The 17,784-nt window shown below is 46.8% G+C and overlaps 1 protein-coding gene across 1 annotated transcript in view; it reads right to left on the bottom strand.

The window, feature by feature from the left end:
• Positions 1 to 7,898: 7,898 nt before the first annotated feature.
• Xpnpep2 (X-prolyl aminopeptidase 2) overlaps positions 7,899 to 17,784 on the bottom strand; it is a 29,077-nt gene continuing 19,191 nt past the window's right edge. The window contains exons 15-21 of the mRNA XM_036174957.1: positions 16,644 to 16,704; positions 15,438 to 15,507; positions 14,769 to 14,873; positions 14,353 to 14,412; positions 13,610 to 13,686; positions 10,846 to 10,935; positions 7,899 to 10,270 (exon numbers count right to left, since the gene is read on the bottom strand). Of these exons, the coding sequence (XP_036030850.1) occupies positions 10,076 to 10,270; positions 10,846 to 10,935; positions 13,610 to 13,686; positions 14,353 to 14,412; positions 14,769 to 14,873; positions 15,438 to 15,507; positions 16,644 to 16,704 (658 nt within the window). The 3' untranslated portion in view covers positions 7,899 to 10,075. The remainder of the gene's footprint in view (positions 10,271 to 10,845; positions 10,936 to 13,609; positions 13,687 to 14,352; positions 14,413 to 14,768; positions 14,874 to 15,437; positions 15,508 to 16,643; positions 16,705 to 17,784) is intronic.

Here is a 17,784-nt window from a genome sequence, read left to right as displayed (position 1 = left end):
ATGCATTTGTGGCAGATGTTTAAATACTTTCAATGACTCCTGTTTACTACACACAGCAACTGCTATATATCATATACACTTTAGCAAATACAGATGTACAATAAAAAGAAACTTCAGGCCCAGCAGTGGTGGCTCACACCTTTAATCCCAGCACTCGGGAGGCAGAGCCAGGCGGATCTCTGTGAGTTCAAGGCCAGCCTGGTCTACAGAGTAAGATCCAGGACAGGCTCCAAAGCTACACAGAGAAACCCTGTCTCAAAAAACAAACAAACAAACAAAAAAACCAACAAAAAACAAAAAACAGAAACCCAAACAAACAAAAAAGAAACTTCAACAGTCTCCGTAACTGGCTTGCACAGTTCAGAAAAATAGCCTTTACTCTTTTCAACATCTAGCACCTCTGTTTAAGTTTACTTCTTACAAAAACCAAACTGTATGGGAGGCAGACCATTGGTTTGGGGAGATTTGGAGAGACGGGAGGGGCAGATTATTAAGGACACATAGAACTTTTTGGAGGTAATGAATATGTATGCTATTTTGATTGTAGTGACAGTTTTATGAATGTATGTTAAAACTTTTTAAGCTTTGTTTTAAAAGTTTACAATTTGCTGAAGTTCAATTATACCTCAGTAAAGCTATTTTTAAACTTTCAATGAAAAAAAAAAACAAACAACAACCCACATTTCACAAACTGTTCGTATTTGCTTTTCATGTGGAATATATTTATATTTTCTCATGCACAGGGTCTTGCTTTGTATCCCAGGCTGGCTTGTAACTTGTGATCCTCATGTCTCAGCTTCCTGGGTTCTGGGATTAGAGATGTGCACCACCATGACTGGCTGAAATAGTCTGGAACTATGTGATTATATGTGTGCCTGAGTGTGCACATGTACATAGATAGGGTGCGTGCTTACCTGTGCATTCACATGTGGAGGCTAGACGTCAATGCTGGGTGTCTACTTCTATTGCTCTCTACCTTATTTTTTGAGGAAGGGTCTCTCATTGAACCTGGAGCTCATGGTGTTCACCTAGACTGGCTAGCTAGTGAACTTCGGGGATCCACAGGTCTCCGCTTTCCCCATCCAGTGCTGAAGCTACAGATGTATGTCACTTTACCCAGCTTTTATGCGGGTGCTGGGGATCTGAACTCAAGTACAACAAGCAATTTCCTCAAAGAGCCATCCCACCAGCCTGAATTACATGATTTTTTAAAATGGCTGCTTAGCATTTGGTTGTGTGAACCCACAATAATTAATCTTGTCTTGGTTGGTTTTTAAAAAACACACAAATACTTACGGAAAATCCTTAAGGTAAAATTTACTCAGTCACATCTATAAGTTTATTATTAGGTTAAATGTCCAGAAAGTTTGGAATTGCTGGGGTAAGGATGTGCACTTTTTTTTTCTTAATTTAAAGACAGCTTTATTCTTAGACTAAAATAATTCTTCAAGGAAGGTAGAAGAGAACAAGGAAGAAATAAACTCTCAAAGTGATGTGGCACTAAATATTCATCTTCAGTGAGGAGTCTTTCTTACCTGGTTCATGCCCTGCCTTCGATTTTTATTCCCTAGCCTCATGGAACATCATAAAGAATTCTAATGATACACCTTTGAAAGACTTTCAATTCTATGGAACTTGTGAAATCCCGAGCTGGCCTGCCCCAGCTCCCAAGATGTTCTCTGTGACTTCCTCCCTGGGCCCTCCGGCATCTGTTCGCTAAGGAAAGAAGTGCAAAGTCCATCTCTCTCCAGATGAAACTGTATTTCCTCCGGCGCTAGTCCAGCCAAACTGTCAGGCTGACTCATGGAAAGATTCTGTGTTCCCCATTCCTTTCTTAGCGGCTTGCTTTTTTTCAGTCTGAAAGTCTTTCCCTGGCTGCCTAGGGGCACCAAGTGTTAACTGGTTAAGGCTTTGCAGTGTGTTTAGAACCCTGAAAGCTAGGAAGAGGACAGACACATCCAGCCTGTGGGGGTTCAGTGTGATCCAAGCCGGGAAGTCATTCTGTCCAGGTCTGGGATAGGGAGTGCGGCTGATTTGTCCAGGGACACCTAAAGCTTACAGGGCCAGGCGTCTCGTCTCGAAGGTAGGAACAACTCACAGAACCTTCTGGGCCTGTGCTGCGTCCCTGACCGGCGCTCAGGATGTGCCCACTTCCTGTTTGCCCAGCCCCAGCAACGAGCAGAGCTCACACACTAACCGCAGAACCTTCAAAGGCTGCCAGCAAACCCGGTGGGTGGATGGGCGATGGGCTGCAGAGGCCTGGGAAAGGGGTGGGGGTGAAGTGGGAGGTGAGGTCATTCAGGACAGAATGCAGAGAGGTGACAGACCCCTAAACAGGCAGAGCAAGTGTTCTCAGCACCTCCCCTTCTCTTCTTTCAGATTTGCATAAGACCCAGTCCGCAGCCGGTGTTCTGGGGATTCAGGGTCTCCCTCATGTAGACTTGCTTTCCTCCAGCCTTTCTTTCAGCAAATGACCCTGGCTAGAGTCCCAGTGGGTCAAGCTCCAGGAAGCTAATGGGTCCTAAATACTTGTTTAATAGGCTTCTGTCATATTTGCATTTTATAGGTTCCATTCCAGGTACACAGAGTCCTCAGCTAAAGTAGTGACCCAGGGTAAAAGAGTTTAATGAACTAGGCCAGCTTAAACTCGGTAATGGGCTGACAGGCAGGACCCAGGAGCTTGGTGTGGTCACAGCCTTGTGCTAGGCACTTGGTGGAGGTATAAGATAAACAGATGTCTAAGTCCCTTGTACCTGAGAGCTGCCACCCTAGGTGGAGTGGCAGGCACCCATTTGCTCTGTGCTTGCTCTTTACCGAGTACTTCATTAGATCCTTCACAAATATTCTTCAGTCCCGCTACAACCCTCCAGAGAAGCTAGGGAGGTAGTTTAGGCTGGAATAAATGATTGCAGAGGTGTGGCCTAGAAGGAAGTGTAAATAATTGGGTAAGGGAACCTTGATTTAGCACACAATTGTGTGTGCGTGTGTGCGTGCATGCGTGCGTGCATGCGTGCGCTGTTTGGGGTTATCCTACTGATAGCAGGATGAATATGAAACTTCAGGTGGTGGATGTAGGGGTGCCAAAGACACCAGGCCCTTGTTGACTGTGTCCACACAGAGCAGGCCCTCACCAGTACACCCAGTGGAGATTCTCTTTTGGTAGATAGAGATCACGGGTGGGACATGTCACATAAGGCAGGTGGGATCCAGACTGGTGGAGTTGCACTCCTCCTGTCCCTGAATGGCTCCATCCCTGCTTTGAGACACTAAGAGTTTGGATACTGAAGGAAGATTTACATTTCCCCAAAGATTCTTATCTCACGTCCTACCCTCAACCCTCCCTACACTCCAGGTGAAAACTTTTGGCTTTACAACAATCCCCAACCCAGGCACTGTGGTCAGCCCCATTTTCCAGGAAGTCAAGGTACAGTGGTGTTAAGTGACTTGCTCAAGACTGCACAGCTAGTATTGATGTCAGAGTTCTAAACATGTGGCATATGTTGCTTTGGGGCCACACTATTAAGTATTTGCGGTGCCTCTAATACAGAGTTTTTAAAGGGAGGGGGATGAAAGCATTGTGGAGCCTTTTGGTCATGCTCTTTCTCCATGCTGGGTCTATGCTGGGCTGGGTACAGGACTAGGTGCCACAGGGCTACCTTAAAGCAGGCCCGTAGGGGCATGAACAGGATGTAGAAGGCATCTGAAGTCACATCATGTGCGCTACAGCTGCAGTCACTAGGGCTGGTTGAGTGGGAATGATGTATAGAGGGCCCTTGTCATCATGTCGAGGAGCAAACATCTGTCATATTTCGCCTAGAGAGTTGGGGGAGGGATTCGAGGCATGTTGATTCCCAACACTTGTCATATAGGTGACCACATCTATGTGGCTAGGAATGATGAGGAATAGGAAAATGGATTCTTTGGATTAATTTAAAGGAAGGAATTTTGGATACTCAGCTGATACTAATTCAGTCCCGGTTAAGTAGTAGTTTTGTTTCTAGAAATATCTAAGCAAGGATTATGTAGTCCCTTGAAAAATACCTGGGGATTTCCAGGTGAAGCCTACCACGTTAGCAGCCTGGCTCCTAATCTTAGGCAGAGTGAGTGCAAGAAGAGTAACTGCAAGCAGGGCCAGAGAAGGCCTGGAGACGAGGCTAGGACGCTCGTTCATCTGTGCCTAACACACACCATGTGCACGATGCACTCGGGGCTTTCAGCACAGGAACACTGGGGAGCTCCTACCAGAAAGACAATCGTATCGGGAGTTCTGAACTCATGATAAGGTCTTGGTTTAAAAACAAAAAGCACCTGCAGGCGGCTGTGGCAGTTGCCCTCTGGAGAGGAGGCGGGGCTTTGGTGTTCAGAACAAAACATGCTGATGACTCATTGGAGGGCCTTACGATGGAGGACGAGGTGTGGCTGGGTTGCTCTGCCTAGAACGCAGCAGTGCCCAGGTTACCAGGACAAACATCTATGAGCAGTGAGCTCTGTAGGCCATGGGGACAATTTTCAAGGGTTCTAACGACAAGGAGAACACATCCCAGAAAAGGAGGCAGGTTGAACTGAGTTCAAAATGTTCTTATTGGATGTGAAACATTGGGCAAGTAACAGTATTGTGCCTTAGTAAAACTAACTCTGTGTGTGTGTGTGTGTGTGTGTGTGTGTGTGTGTGTGTGTGTAAGAAAGAGACAGAGACAGACAGACAGACAGACAGACACACACACACACAGAGAGACAGACAGACAGACAGACAGACAGACAGACAGACTAGGCTTATTACAGATTACCTACAGAGAGGGAGAACTCCTGGAACATGCTTGATCCCTGGTGGATGACCTTACATCAGTTCCCTCCAGGTTCCCTCTGGGAGACTTTTTAAAAAAACTTTATCAAAGCAAAGATAAGCTTGGTGGTGACTATTTTGGAGCCACGGCCTCCTTCCCACATCACTTTGGCACCTGCTAGTTTCTTGTGCCCACTCTAAACTTCTGGCCCATGATCCCATTGACCCGTTTCTAGTGTTTCTCCATAGCTTATGTCTTTCCACCTTACCAAGTCAAGGTCCCTCTGCTAAAATGAACATTCGTGGTGTTGACAAATAAAAAGGCCTAAGGAAAACCAGTTTTTCAGCTTCAGGGCCTTGCCACAGCCCACTGGGGTTTTCTCAACCATCCATCCTACCAAACCTAAGCTACTTGCTAAGTTCCTGTTTCATAGAGAAACACAGAAGTTAAGAGATTGGCCAGCCTCAGAGCAAGGCCTGCCTGGGTGAGGGTTTGGGGAGCACCTCCCACTCCCAGCTGTGATGAACCATGGGGGTGGGGGCAGGGATGGACAGAGAGGAAACAGTGGCTACTAAATCTTCATATTTCTATTTTTCTGAGACCAAGAATGCCCAACTATTTATTTGAGGAAGTGCTCAGTGAGTTGGTAAAATTCACTGCTGACGTGGGTTAACTGTTTGGTAGCCCAGCCCATTCTGAGGGCCCAACTCATGACCAGCTAGAGCCAGTTGGCTACAAAGGAGTAAGAACTGACTTTGATACCACTTAGAGATGAACTACTTAAACTCCCTGTGAGTGTGTTTGTGTATGTATCTGCCATTTTGCCCACATCCTTTCCTAGTCTAAAAAAGATTGAAAGCACAAAGAAAGTTAAGTAGTTGCTGCCTGTAATAGTAATACTTGAAGGCTGATGCTAGGGGACTGCTGTGAATTCAAGGTCAACCTGCGTTACATAGGGAATTATAGGCCATCTGGATTACATAGTAAGACCCTCAGCAACAACAAACAAAGATGTGGCTTAGAGCAGAGCTTGGTAGTGGTCTATTGTCTCAGTACTTGGGAGAGAAGGGCAGAAGGACTGAGTCTGAGGCCAAGCTGGGGTACATAGGAAACCTCAGTCTCAAAAAATGTCAATACCTTACCACTTCCATCACAGTTACATGACCTCAAACAGGTCTCCTTGGGTCTCATTTTCTTCATTCGAGACCACATGGGAGTGACAGAAGCACACAGTGTAAGTGGGAGGGGATAAAAGCCCACACACCCATGCCAGGCCCAGGCTGTCTCTGTCTAGGTCTCTCTGTGTCGTTCCCCACCCCCCTTGCAGATTAGGATGCAGCTTTCAGCTGCTTCTCCAGCACCACACCTGCCTGCTGCCATGCTCCCTGCTGTGATGATAATGGACTAAGCCTCTGAAACTGTAAGCAGGCCCTTAATTAAATGCTTTCTTTCATAAAAAAAAAAAGAAAAGAAAAGAAAGAAAGAGAGAGAGAGAGAAGTCACTACAGAGCTGAAGCAGAATGTCTGGGATTTAGTACTTGCTCCTGGCAGACTATATGATCTTGGGTGTGTCCTTTTCTCTGTCTGTTCATGAAGGTACTGTTCAGGGCTGAATATAGAACTTGCAGGCTTGGATGCAAAATGGAAATGCAGGGCTTTTTTTCCTTAAAAAAAAAGTATTAAGAATTATGAAACAAGGTGGAGAAACAAGCGAGGCCAGCTTCCACTACGTAGTGAACTCGAGGCCATCTTGGATTACAAGAGACTGTCTCAAAAAACAAAAACAAAAACAAATGAACAGATAAACAAAAACAAAAAAGCAAGCTAGAAAGAAAAGAACGGTAAGACAGGTGGCTGGGAAGAGACCATTCAAACCAGCTTGAGGCCCCTCTGAGCACAAGTCCCTGAAGGAATGCCCAGGCCACCCCCCCAACACAGACAAATCGGACCCTTCAACTTCTTCAAGCACAGTTGTATGGAAAGCCCGGGAGGGCCACTTGCTGCTGGAGCTCTGCATTTTGTGACAGGCCCTGAAGTGTTTCTAAGGAAACTCGGGCTCTAGGGAGCATACTTAGAAAATGCCAAATTAGAAGCTAGCCCCAACAGCCTTTTCAGAGAGTGGGGGGTGGGTGGAAAGGAGGGAAGGAGGGAGGGAGAGGGGGAAAAGGTAATTTGGGCCCGAAATGAATTGTTTTCCCATCCACTTCTGAAGGTAGCTTGTGCTAGGTAAATAACAGCATTATTATCTTGTGTCTGTGTAGCTTCCTGATTTACAGAATAATGCCACATCCGGGTCGTTCTCTTCAGCCTCTCCAGGAAGCCTGCATGGGTAGTTTGCAAAACTGATAACCAAAGACTAGAGAGATGACGTGACTTGCCCAAGGCCACGCAGCTGCTCCAAAAGAGGCCAGAATCCTAGAAACCGGACTCCTAGGAACAGGGAGGAGCCTTTCCACCTGGCCTGCTCCCTAGCTGCAATAAGTTCAGGAGAAACATAGTAAACTCTCCCCTCTGGTGTGAAAAGATAGGACTAGAGGCAAAAGGGGAGCGCTCTATCTTCAATTCCTAATGATGTCACAAGAACTCCTTTGGGTGTCTCGCAGCAAGACTGTTAAACAGGAACACTTATGGCCAGCCCTCCAGGTGTCAAGGAAGGCAGGAGCTGGGCTAGCTGAGACCCTTCTACAGCTATGCATCTGAGGCTGAACTTCATCTCAAGGCCGTAGATGGAAGTGCAGGGGAGCTAAATTGTAACGTGATCAGGTGGAGTTCTAGGTTTTAGCTTGAATGACCTGCAGATGGGGTTTGGTTAGTGCCCATGACTGGCAGAGCAAGTTCGGGGCACACAGGACAGGCCTGGGCAGGCAGGCCCTGGGAAACAGAGTGCTATGGAATTTGCTTCTCCTCGGCTGTGTGAGCCCACTGGAGCCTGTTTTCTCATTTGGAAAGTGGGAGGAGTCATAACCCTCTTGCTGTTTTCAGAGAGCACGTCCTTGAGCCATCTGATTGCTTTGAATTCTGTTTTATTCACCAACTTAATATAAACATCACCTTGAGCAAGTTGCTTTCTCTCCAGTCTCTAAAGGCCTCACTCACTTTCTTCACTTTGAAAATGAGAATGATACCAACACCTTCTTATAGCTTGGGAAGATAAAATGAGACAATGCATGGAAAGTTTTCCACACGGTGGTACAGAATGCGGCGGTGACAGTGACGATGACTTTACTTTTTATAAGTAGGAGCTTTCAGAGAGCAAGTGACACGGCAGACAGCCTCACCTGTGCCAGGCTTCTCGGTGAGGACAGGACAGGTCTGAGGCCTTTGGAAGCAAATTTGGGTGGTCATATATAATTTTTTTTTCTGTGTGTGTGGAGTGTATGCACATGTTTTTGCTTGTGTGTGCATGCCCATGTTGAAGTGGAGGTTTATACTAGAAATCATCTATGGCTCTTCTTATTCATCAAGGTAGGATTTCTTGGTAAACCAAAAGCTTGCCAATATGGCTAGTCTTGCTAGCTAGCTTGCTCTGGGGAGGCCCTGTCTCCACTTTGGGAGACTAGAATTATAGGCAGGCCTCCACACCCACCTACCATTTATAGGAGTTTCTGGGGTTATGAACTCTGGTCCTCACACTTGTGTAGCAATGCTTTAAACCACCAAGACATTTATTTCTCCATACATCATTTTCACACTTGGAGAATTAGGCTTTGTTGGACCAGGCCAGGCAAACTCTCAGCCTGTTGCCTTTGGTGAACACTGGGCCTCTAGAACCTTGATTCTCACCTTCAATGTGCTCCCTTGAGGCAAAAAAGCTGGCTCCAACTTTTATGAACCACACTTAAGTTCCAAATAGTGATGAATCCATCTCTGTCCCCTTCATGATGTTTCAACAACCTTCATACAGGCTGGAGGTAGCTGGCTGTGCATGGAGCACATGCCCATGAGCGTAAGTACGCACGCGCGCGCACGCGCGCGCACACACACACACTAACACGCATGCTCATGAACACATTCTCAAGCCCACGTGTTTCCCTACTGAGATTCTGGAAGCCTCACATCCCTGCCCCCACCTGAGCCTCTTCTCTTCCTCCCCCACCACAAAAGCCACAGGTACCAGCAGCCTCCTCCAATACAGCAACAGCAGACACAATGCAAAACCAGAGGCAGGCATCTTTGCATTCTTTGCAAAGTTGTTTTAAGCATCTAGCAGGATGTGAGGCCAGGTGGCTAACGACTAGTCGGGGCCAGACCAGAGAAAACACTGATGGCAGTGGGTTTGGTAAATGAGGCAGCGGCTGACGTGTAGCCTAGGAGACTTGCCACAGTGCTGATGGGCAAAGGAGCTGGAATGCCAGCCCATCTGGCCCCACCATTTCCTAACCCCATCGCCTAACCCCATCGCCTAACCAAATGCTGAGTCTCTTCAGGCAGGCCACACCTCCTGTCTGAAAGTCAGTTTTCCTGTCTATAAAATGGGGAAATCAGAGTCTGCCCACACAAAGTTAAGAGGATTTCAAAGATATGGGAGGCTTTAATAGCATTGTCATGGTGGCTACACCTTAGAAGATTAAAATGCTCCCTGAGGGCCAGAGGAGTCCAGGGCAGTGTGGTTCTCCTGCCCAGGTTGATCCCCACATTCCAGAGTGCCTTTGCCATTCTCTCTTCACAGTCAAAGTCCTATGCCTTAACTCCCTACGTGATCACTTGTCAAGGAGCACATTGGTGGTTTAAGAGCTGTGGGTTCACATGTGGGGAGAGGACTGATGCGTGCTCCTGACAGGTCTCCAGTTCCAGGTCACAGCTGACTTCCACTCATCTGTTCTCCCCAGTGCTAGAGTGGCAGTCTGCAGGCAGAGCACCCAGCCGCCTCCTTCTACAGGTAGTGCAGGCAGGCTTGAGTCACCCGTAGACCTTCAACTCTACAGTCTGCAGCCAGGAGGCCACTGTAGGCCTGAGGGTAAATAAGGAGTCAGCGTGGGTGGGAACAGCAAGTAGGATAGGATGGGGCCCTCTGGGCTATGGAGCCCTAATAGGAGCATTAGCCTATAGGCTACACAGTGGCTCTGCTATCCCAGGGCCTGGGGGTGGGAGTCCATGATGAGGCATGTACATCCGGGAGAAGGTAGAATGTACTGCCTGGGCTCTGGCTCTGGAGGAAGCTTTGGAGAGTGACTTCAAGGTGATGGGCCAGCAGGGGCTCTTGGGACATGTATGGCAGAGGGAGGCTAGCTAAGCAAGAGCAAAGGAATTCCAAACCCAAGCGATCAGTCCGCAGGAGAACTGGGGGGCCTCTAGCTACTCCAGCTGAGGATGGCAAGAGCAGAGGCTACCCACACAGAAGTCAAACAGGTGGAATGAGGGGCCATGGCTGACAGGGGTTTTGTGTGCTGCTCCAGCCATGCAAACTCCTCCAGCAGCTGTCGACGCTGCAGTTCTGGGCCAACAGTCTCACGAATGGTCTGATAGTAATGATTCAGGTACTGGAGCTGCAAAGGGAAGTGGGTTTGAGCTAAGCTGCCAAGAGATGAGGTCTTGGTACCATCTGATTCCCCTGCCGTGGTACTCTAGCTTCACTGTGGACTAGGGTCCCAGCCACTTTCAGACCTCCGCTATTTTCTGGGGCTTTCCAGAGGCAGTGCCCTGTGGTGATTGCTTAGTAATATAGTGATGCTCATGGAGAGGAGGTTGATGTCTGGCAGAAGAATAAAAAGGAAGGAGAGTATAGTTATCTGCATCTTATAGAAGAGGAGACTGGGGCCCAGAGTGGTGAAGGGACTGCATATCATTCTATGCCTTTTGGTGGCAGAGCTAAGTAGCCCAGTCTCAGAGTCCCTAGGGGTTTACTGAGTTTAGGCATGCTGGTCTGACTAGAAAGTCCTAGAAGCTTTGGGATCTCTGACAAGCTAGGAAGATACGCCCCCAATGGGTACCTAAGGTGCCACAATGTGGATCTTCTGGGTGAAGGGCAGAAGTCCTTGGAGTAGGGAGAATAAAGACAAGAAAGGCCTAGGGTGGTTGGAAGTCAGCTGCCTGAAGAGTAGGCAATACTAAAGATGCTTACCTGCTCCGGGGACAGCAGGCTGACATCGATGAGGTTTCGGTCATAGGGCACAAAGGATACCACTTCAAAAGTCAGATAGGTCCCTGGGTACTGAAAGTCCATAGAGAAGGTAGAAAGTAAGAAAATGAGGGAGGCTGAGGAGCTTGCTGAAGGTAGCAAGGGAACACTGCACTCCGAAGGCAGGAGTGCAGGGAACTGATCCTTGCCAGCTCTGGACACTGCAGCTAGGTTGAGCCTCCCAGAGGCCCTTCTCTTGGCCAGTCCTCTTGCCTACCCTTCAGCACGCTACTTTGCAGCTTCTTTCCTGATTCCTGAAATTTTGATTAAGACACATGTCTGGGTCTCAAACTGTGGGCATCAACAGTGTATAGGGAGCACATTAAATATTTGGGTTGCAAGGACTACTTCCAAGACTCACTGCAGGTAGAATCTCTAGGGCAGGACCTTGGAACCTATGTTTAAATGATCTATAAATGTTATTTGCTCTCTCTCTCTCTCTCTCTCTCTCTCTCTCTCTCTCTCTCTCTCTCTCTTTCTCTCTCTCTCTCTTTCTCTCTCTGGTCTTCTGTTGCCTAGGCTGTCTTCAAACTTACTATGTAGCAGAATCTGACCTTGAACTTTTGGTCCTCCTGCCTCTAAACTCCTGAGTAGTAGGATGACCAGTTCATTTGGTAGGTTCATTGGGGGAGTAAACCCAAGGCTATAACCGAGTCCCATCCCAGTGCCCACAGATGCCAGAAGGTGGTTTAAGATCCCGAGGAACTAGAGTTCCAGATGATTATGAGCTTCCATGTGGATGCTGGGAACTGAACTTGGACACTCTACAGTAGCAGCAAATACTCTTAACTGTTAAGCCATCTCTTCATCCCTAAGATCTACTTCTTTTTAAAGGGAAGTATAAAAGTCTAAAGTATGGGGATATATCCTGATTTACTTAACCAGTCATGGGTTTGGGAGATATTTGCATTCTTTTACTATTACCATCAACGCTACAAGTTGCTAACACTATGTAAACATCTTGATGATGAACTTTTGGCACTATATCCAGATGTTATATATCCAGTGGAGGGACAGCTGAGAGAGAGTCACAGAAACTTTTAATGGGTATTTTGATAGACATTGTTACACTATCCTCCACAAAGTTTGCACCAATGTATACTTCTCTCAACAGTAAATGAAGGTGCTCATCATACCACATACTTACTGGCACTGGGTATTATCAAAGTCTCTAATTTTAACTAATCTGGTGACTGTATATAACTACATATGCAAATTTTAAACAGGCACACAAAGTGGATCCTACCATACATACTTTTCTATACCTTCCTCCCCTTTTACTTGGTAGTAAACCCAGGGCAGTGATCTGCTATTCTATTGCTGTTTTGATTTATCCACATTTAAAGATGCAGTTGAACCTCTTTTCACATGCATTGAGTTACTGTTCATTTTAGTGAACTGTCTCTTCATGTCCTTTGCCATTGTCCCCCAGTTTTGATCTTGTAGTTCACAGTAAAATTAAGGATATTTATCCTTTCTTTGTTGCACATATTATACTTGAAACAGAACTTTTGAGTTTGGTTATACTATGATTTTCATACAGATATTTTCTATTTAACTTAGTTATGAGCCTCCCCCTCCCCCCAATCACTTCTGGGTCTTTTAAAGAAAGGTCCTTTTCCATTCAGGATTGTAAATGAATTCATATAGGTTTTCCTCTAGACCTCAGTGGTTCTATATTGTTGACCATGAAAGTTCAGTTCATCTGGCAGCAAGCAGGAGGAGGGTGCTAAGAGTGGGTAAGGGGGATATGGCTATGATTAAGGTATATGATAACCCCGATTTCATGCAATGAATAAATAATAACAGAATCTCTTTGGTCCATCTGGGATTTCATTTGCTATAACAGTGACGTCATTTTGTTTACTCCCCACAATGATTAATCATTCATTCCTTTGCCTATTTGTGGAGTGATTTCTCTCTTCCCTCCTGTGGTGAAGCACCAGCTAACTCCCCATATTTATGTGAATTGGAGGTTTATTTCTGGAATGGCTGTTTGCTTTCATTATTCCCGCTGTCTGTTTCATCTCCAGTTCCAACTTGTTTTTGTTGGGATAGTTTACGGTAGGATTGGATGGGACTAGTTTGCCTCTTTGCTCCTCAAGCTTTCAATTTTTTTCCCCTAGCTACCTAGCTATTTTGCATGTTTATTTTCACAAATAAACTTTACTTTCATTGGTGAAGTTACAAAAACTATCCACTTAACATTGAAATCGAGGTTGTCTTGAATTTATAGATTAATTTAGTGAGAATGATATGTTCATAATAGTAAGGCTTTTTCCCAGAGAGCACCATTTACTTAAATCTTTTTTATGTCCCTTAGCAGAGTTTCACTGTGTGAGTCTTTTAAAGTTTATATTCAGGTATTTCATCTTGTTGGTTGCTATAATATCAGATCCTTATTTCTAACAAGCTCCCCTGGTGATTATTATGTGCACTGAGAACCAGTGATTTAGGGCAGGGATACTGATTCACTTGGTCTGGAGTGGGGCCTGGCACTGATATTTAAAAAGAAAAAATGCAGATTCCCAGATGATTTATTTCAGTGTGCAGCCTGAGAAACAGATTTATAGAATTCTTAAGGAGCCAAGAAAGACTTCCGATAAATTCATGCTTGTACATCAAATGCCCTTCTTCAGCCTTCCTTACTTCCATTCAACCAAAGAGAGCCATGTTGGCCATGTGTTTCTAGCCCACAGCACGTTACCTTGGTCTTTGCTTCAACCACAAGGGCAACATCTTCAAGACGGATTCCAAACTCCCCATCCTGGTAGTATCCAGGTTCTAAGAGATAAACATAGAGATGCAAATGATATTAAGCAATGGATAAGAGGGATCCATGCCCAGCTTGCCTGCACCAATCTTCAAGTAACTGCAGGGCCTGGCAGCCTGGCTTCCTGTGGCTTTGGCTCTGTCAGCCCTACAACTTGTTAGACACCAGGCCTCAGGTCCTCTCAAGTATAACGTGGCCTCACTCTCCTTCTCTTGTAGTCTCGCAGGAAAGACTGAAGATCCCACTTAGGGTGCCAATCTCCATGTGTACCATTGTCCTATTACCCCAGCATTTGATGGACAACCTGGAAACCATTTTCCAAGGAGAAAAAGAGGATTATGAAAATTCAGGAGTGGTGGCACATGCTGGTAATCCCAATACTGGAGAAGCGGGAGTAGGAGATCAGGAACTTAAGGCCAGCTTTGGCTGTATAATGAGTTCAAGGACAGATTGTGCTATATAAGATGGTCTAAAAGAAAACAGAGGTGTGGGCAGAGGGAGCTTGGAGTGAGAGTGTGATAACCATTTGGGTCTAGATTTAGGAAAGAAAGCAGTGATAGAGCTGGGGCTAAGCCTATGCTCAGCATGATCTCCATAGATGGATACGTATGCCTGCATTCCCCAGATAGCTTCATTCTGGGATGGGGTAGTAGAGTGGAAGGACTCAAGAACCATACCAATGGAAGTGAACATGCCCTTGGCCATGGCAATGTTGTTAGACTGGAATCCCACTGGCCCTGGGAAGGAAGATATAAGCATGGTTTCAGCTCTATGTGTCACCAGCTTGAAGTGAGCAGGTTCTGAGGGAGGATCCTTAGCTATGTCTAGAAGCACTTGTTATATCTAGAACTAGCATTCACCAGATAAGCTTTGCCTTTATTTCCCTGGGGTATAGACTATATAGTCAGCAGGCCCTGGCTCTCCCTCTGGAATGCCCAGGGCCAATATTCTTCATTTAGCCCTTGGAGCATCATTCCTACCATCTGGTGATCTTGGATGGGTCATGCATCTCTGTGGGTTGGTAATTTACATGCAGTGGAAGACTCTATCTCATAGGAGAGGGTTAAACAAGTGTAGGTGAGAAGATACTTACACTCATGCACACAGAGGAAGTTGCCAATGCCATGGCCTGTCCCATGACCATAATTGAGCCCAATTTCCCACAAGGCTCTTCGGGCAAATGCTTCCACCATTCTCCCTAAAAGGGAAAAGAGATTGCTCCTGGTCCATTGGTTGGACCCTAGACTGTCCACCTTGGCCTTTCCTACTCAACTTCTAGGGTGGTACCTGAGAAAAAGAGCTCTTGAGAGGACACTGGGGTGGGATGGAGAAAGGCTGATGGATGAAGCTAGTGTCTCCTACACAGCCCAGCCTGACCCCTCACTGTCTCTAGTACTCTATACATTGGACTAATCACCTGGACTGATTAATTGACTGAAATGTCTCTTCATGATTTAGGCCTTAGGACTTTGACAATGACTTCCTTCAAAAGTTGCATATGACTTCTGAAGCTCACACTGACCTCCCGTACCTCTGAGTGACAGCACTGGAGTAAGAGGTAGGAGAACTGAGTGGCTAGGCCCAGTCCTCCCACTAACCCTATGTAGGACCCTGGGCAAGTCCTCTCTCTTGGCTGGATCTTGTCATTTATGTGAGAGGGATGGGATGTTCCATAGCCTCCCAGGATCGCAATCTGAGTCCCATAAGATCCGAGCCTGGGGAAGCGGGGGACGACTGGGTCCAGTCTCGTATTGAAATCTACCTGATGTTGCAGCAGGAAAGATGAGTCTGGACAGATCAATGTTACCCATCAGCACACGTGTATATGCTTCCTGGTAAGGAGAGAGGAGGAAGAGGTGATGGAGAGGACAGGAGGAGCAGCCAGGGAGCTCCATGATGCTTGCTCTGGGAGCAGATGAGAACAGAGGCCCAGGAACAGGAGACACATTCTCATGTTTTGGAAGATGATCAAAGGAGGGTGGGGAAGGAAGGTGTTCCCAAAGCTGGGGCCAACTCCATGTGTTTCTCTTAGGCTGATGTACAGGGCTCATTGTCACGTACTGAAAATATGCTTGTAGAGGGTAGTGACAGAGTGGGTAACAACAGAGTGGGTGGCAGCAGGTCTTTTTCATCTCAAGTCTCAAATCTTAGCTTAGCCACTCAGAGACTCTCTCACCTCTCTCTTTTTTTCCCTTTGAGATAGGGCTTCTCTGTTTAGCTCTCACTGTTCTGGAACTCACTCAGTAGACCAAGCTGGCCTCAAACTCAGAAATCTGCCTGCATCTGCCTCTGGAGTGCTGGGATTAAAGGCAGCGTATACCACCATGCCCAGCACTCTCTCACCTATTTGTACCTTGGTTTCCTCATACTTAATGGATGCGAATGGTACCTGGTTCCTAAAGTTGCAGGATAAAGTAGACTGACAATGAGTATAAGGCAATGAGCAAATGTTCAAAGTTAACCTGCTGACTCCTGTATCCCTCATAGGTAGGCTTTCAATTTTCTATGTAGCCAAGGTTGTCTTTGAACAGTCAATCTTCCTGTCTCTACCTCCTCAGTATGTACTACCATGCCTTAGCAACTTCCTTTAGTTTTCTTAAGGCCTGAAGTTTGGGTTGGACCTGATCATGTGGCAGAGTAGGCTTCCTGTTGGGGGAGAGAGACTGGCAACGGTGCCCTGCTCTGGTCACTACTAGTGGCCATGTGGTCACTTCCTTTCCCCATACTCCCGCCCTGGCTTGCCATCTGGAGTTCTGAGGAAGCAGACTCCACCACATGCTAGAAGGAGGCCTGCCTGCACAACAGGGCTTCCCCTCCCCGGCCCCCCTCTGTTCCCCTCCTGCTGGCTGCATGCAAGCAGCTCCCTGGCCCAGCTGCCCCAGTCAATGTCCCAGGTCCCATTCTAGCTCTTTTCAGAACAGCTCTAGCTCCTCTGAGAGTGAAGAGGGAAATTGGGGTCGGTACTTACCTTTTGGAAGGCAGTAGGGGTGCCCCAATGCACTGTTCTGGTGATATCTGTGGTCCCATCCCTGTGAAGAAAAGGAACTAACACATCCAACTCTGCTGAGCACTTGGGAGGAGGGACTGGGGCCATGTGATTCCTGTGTATTTTCTACTGTTTGTTTCTCCTGGGGTTTGAGTGACCCAGCTGGAACAGGGCATGGTGGGAAGCAAAAGGAAGACAGAGAACCAGGCATGGTGGTGCATGCTTGGAATCCTAGCAAGCAGGAGGTTGAAGACAGGAAGACTGGGATGGAAAAGGCAGCCTGGGTCACACAGTGAGATCATGTTAGGAAGAAGGAAAGATGGCTGGCTAGGAGGGGGTGGGGGGAGGGAAGGAGGATAGGTACTACCACCAGAATCATAACTCAGCATCGACATACCAAAGAGACTCAGCAGAGTTTGTAAGGTAAAAGTTGCTATGTTCAGGGCATTGTCTATCTCTCTTTTTTATAAATTACATGTGGGGAGACTGAGGTTCAGGGAAGTGACATTATCTTAACACTCCCATAATCACTGCCATTTATCATCTATGGGACACTTTTGCAACTCCCCAGAGGACCTCAGAGCAGGCCTCCTTACTAAAGGTGAGACCACTGAAGTCATTAGGCTATGAGGCCGTCTCCCTCCCTAAGATTTGGTAAAGCCAGGCTGGAGAAATGCTGACTCCTCCTAAGATGCTCTTTGCTGTCAATATGGCTTGGAATTCCATTGAAGTGAAGCCAGAGCTAGCAGGTCCAAGTCACAATCACTAGTTGTAGGGGTTCATTCCCCCAGGCTGGCACTAAGCATACCCATCCCAGGGCTCTGGGGCTTCTTGAGAGTAGGTCATGGAGCGTGGGGAACTTCTTCCTCAGGCCAGAAGAGGAAGTGAGGTGACTATTTCCCTACCTTACCCTCTTCTGAGCATGTACCAACCCAACACGCCCCCACAAACTTACTTCCTCTTTGCGGCCATCTCAAGTTCACACAGCATCAAACTAGTGGTAAGTACAGGCTGCTAAACTGAGCACATGGCGAGCTGGCTCCCCAAGAGGTGTGCTAAGAAGAAGAGTCTGTGTTCTTAGTGCATTCACCCTTTCCACAGGATAGAAACTGGATGAAACTGA

Source organism: Onychomys torridus, chromosome X (assembly GCF_903995425.1).
Source record: "Onychomys torridus chromosome X, mOncTor1.1, whole genome shotgun sequence".
NCBI classification, from domain to species: Eukaryota; Metazoa; Chordata; class Mammalia; order Rodentia; family Cricetidae; genus Onychomys; species Onychomys torridus.
Note: the sequence above shows the minus strand (reverse complement) of the source record. Positions and strands in the feature narration are given on the sequence as shown.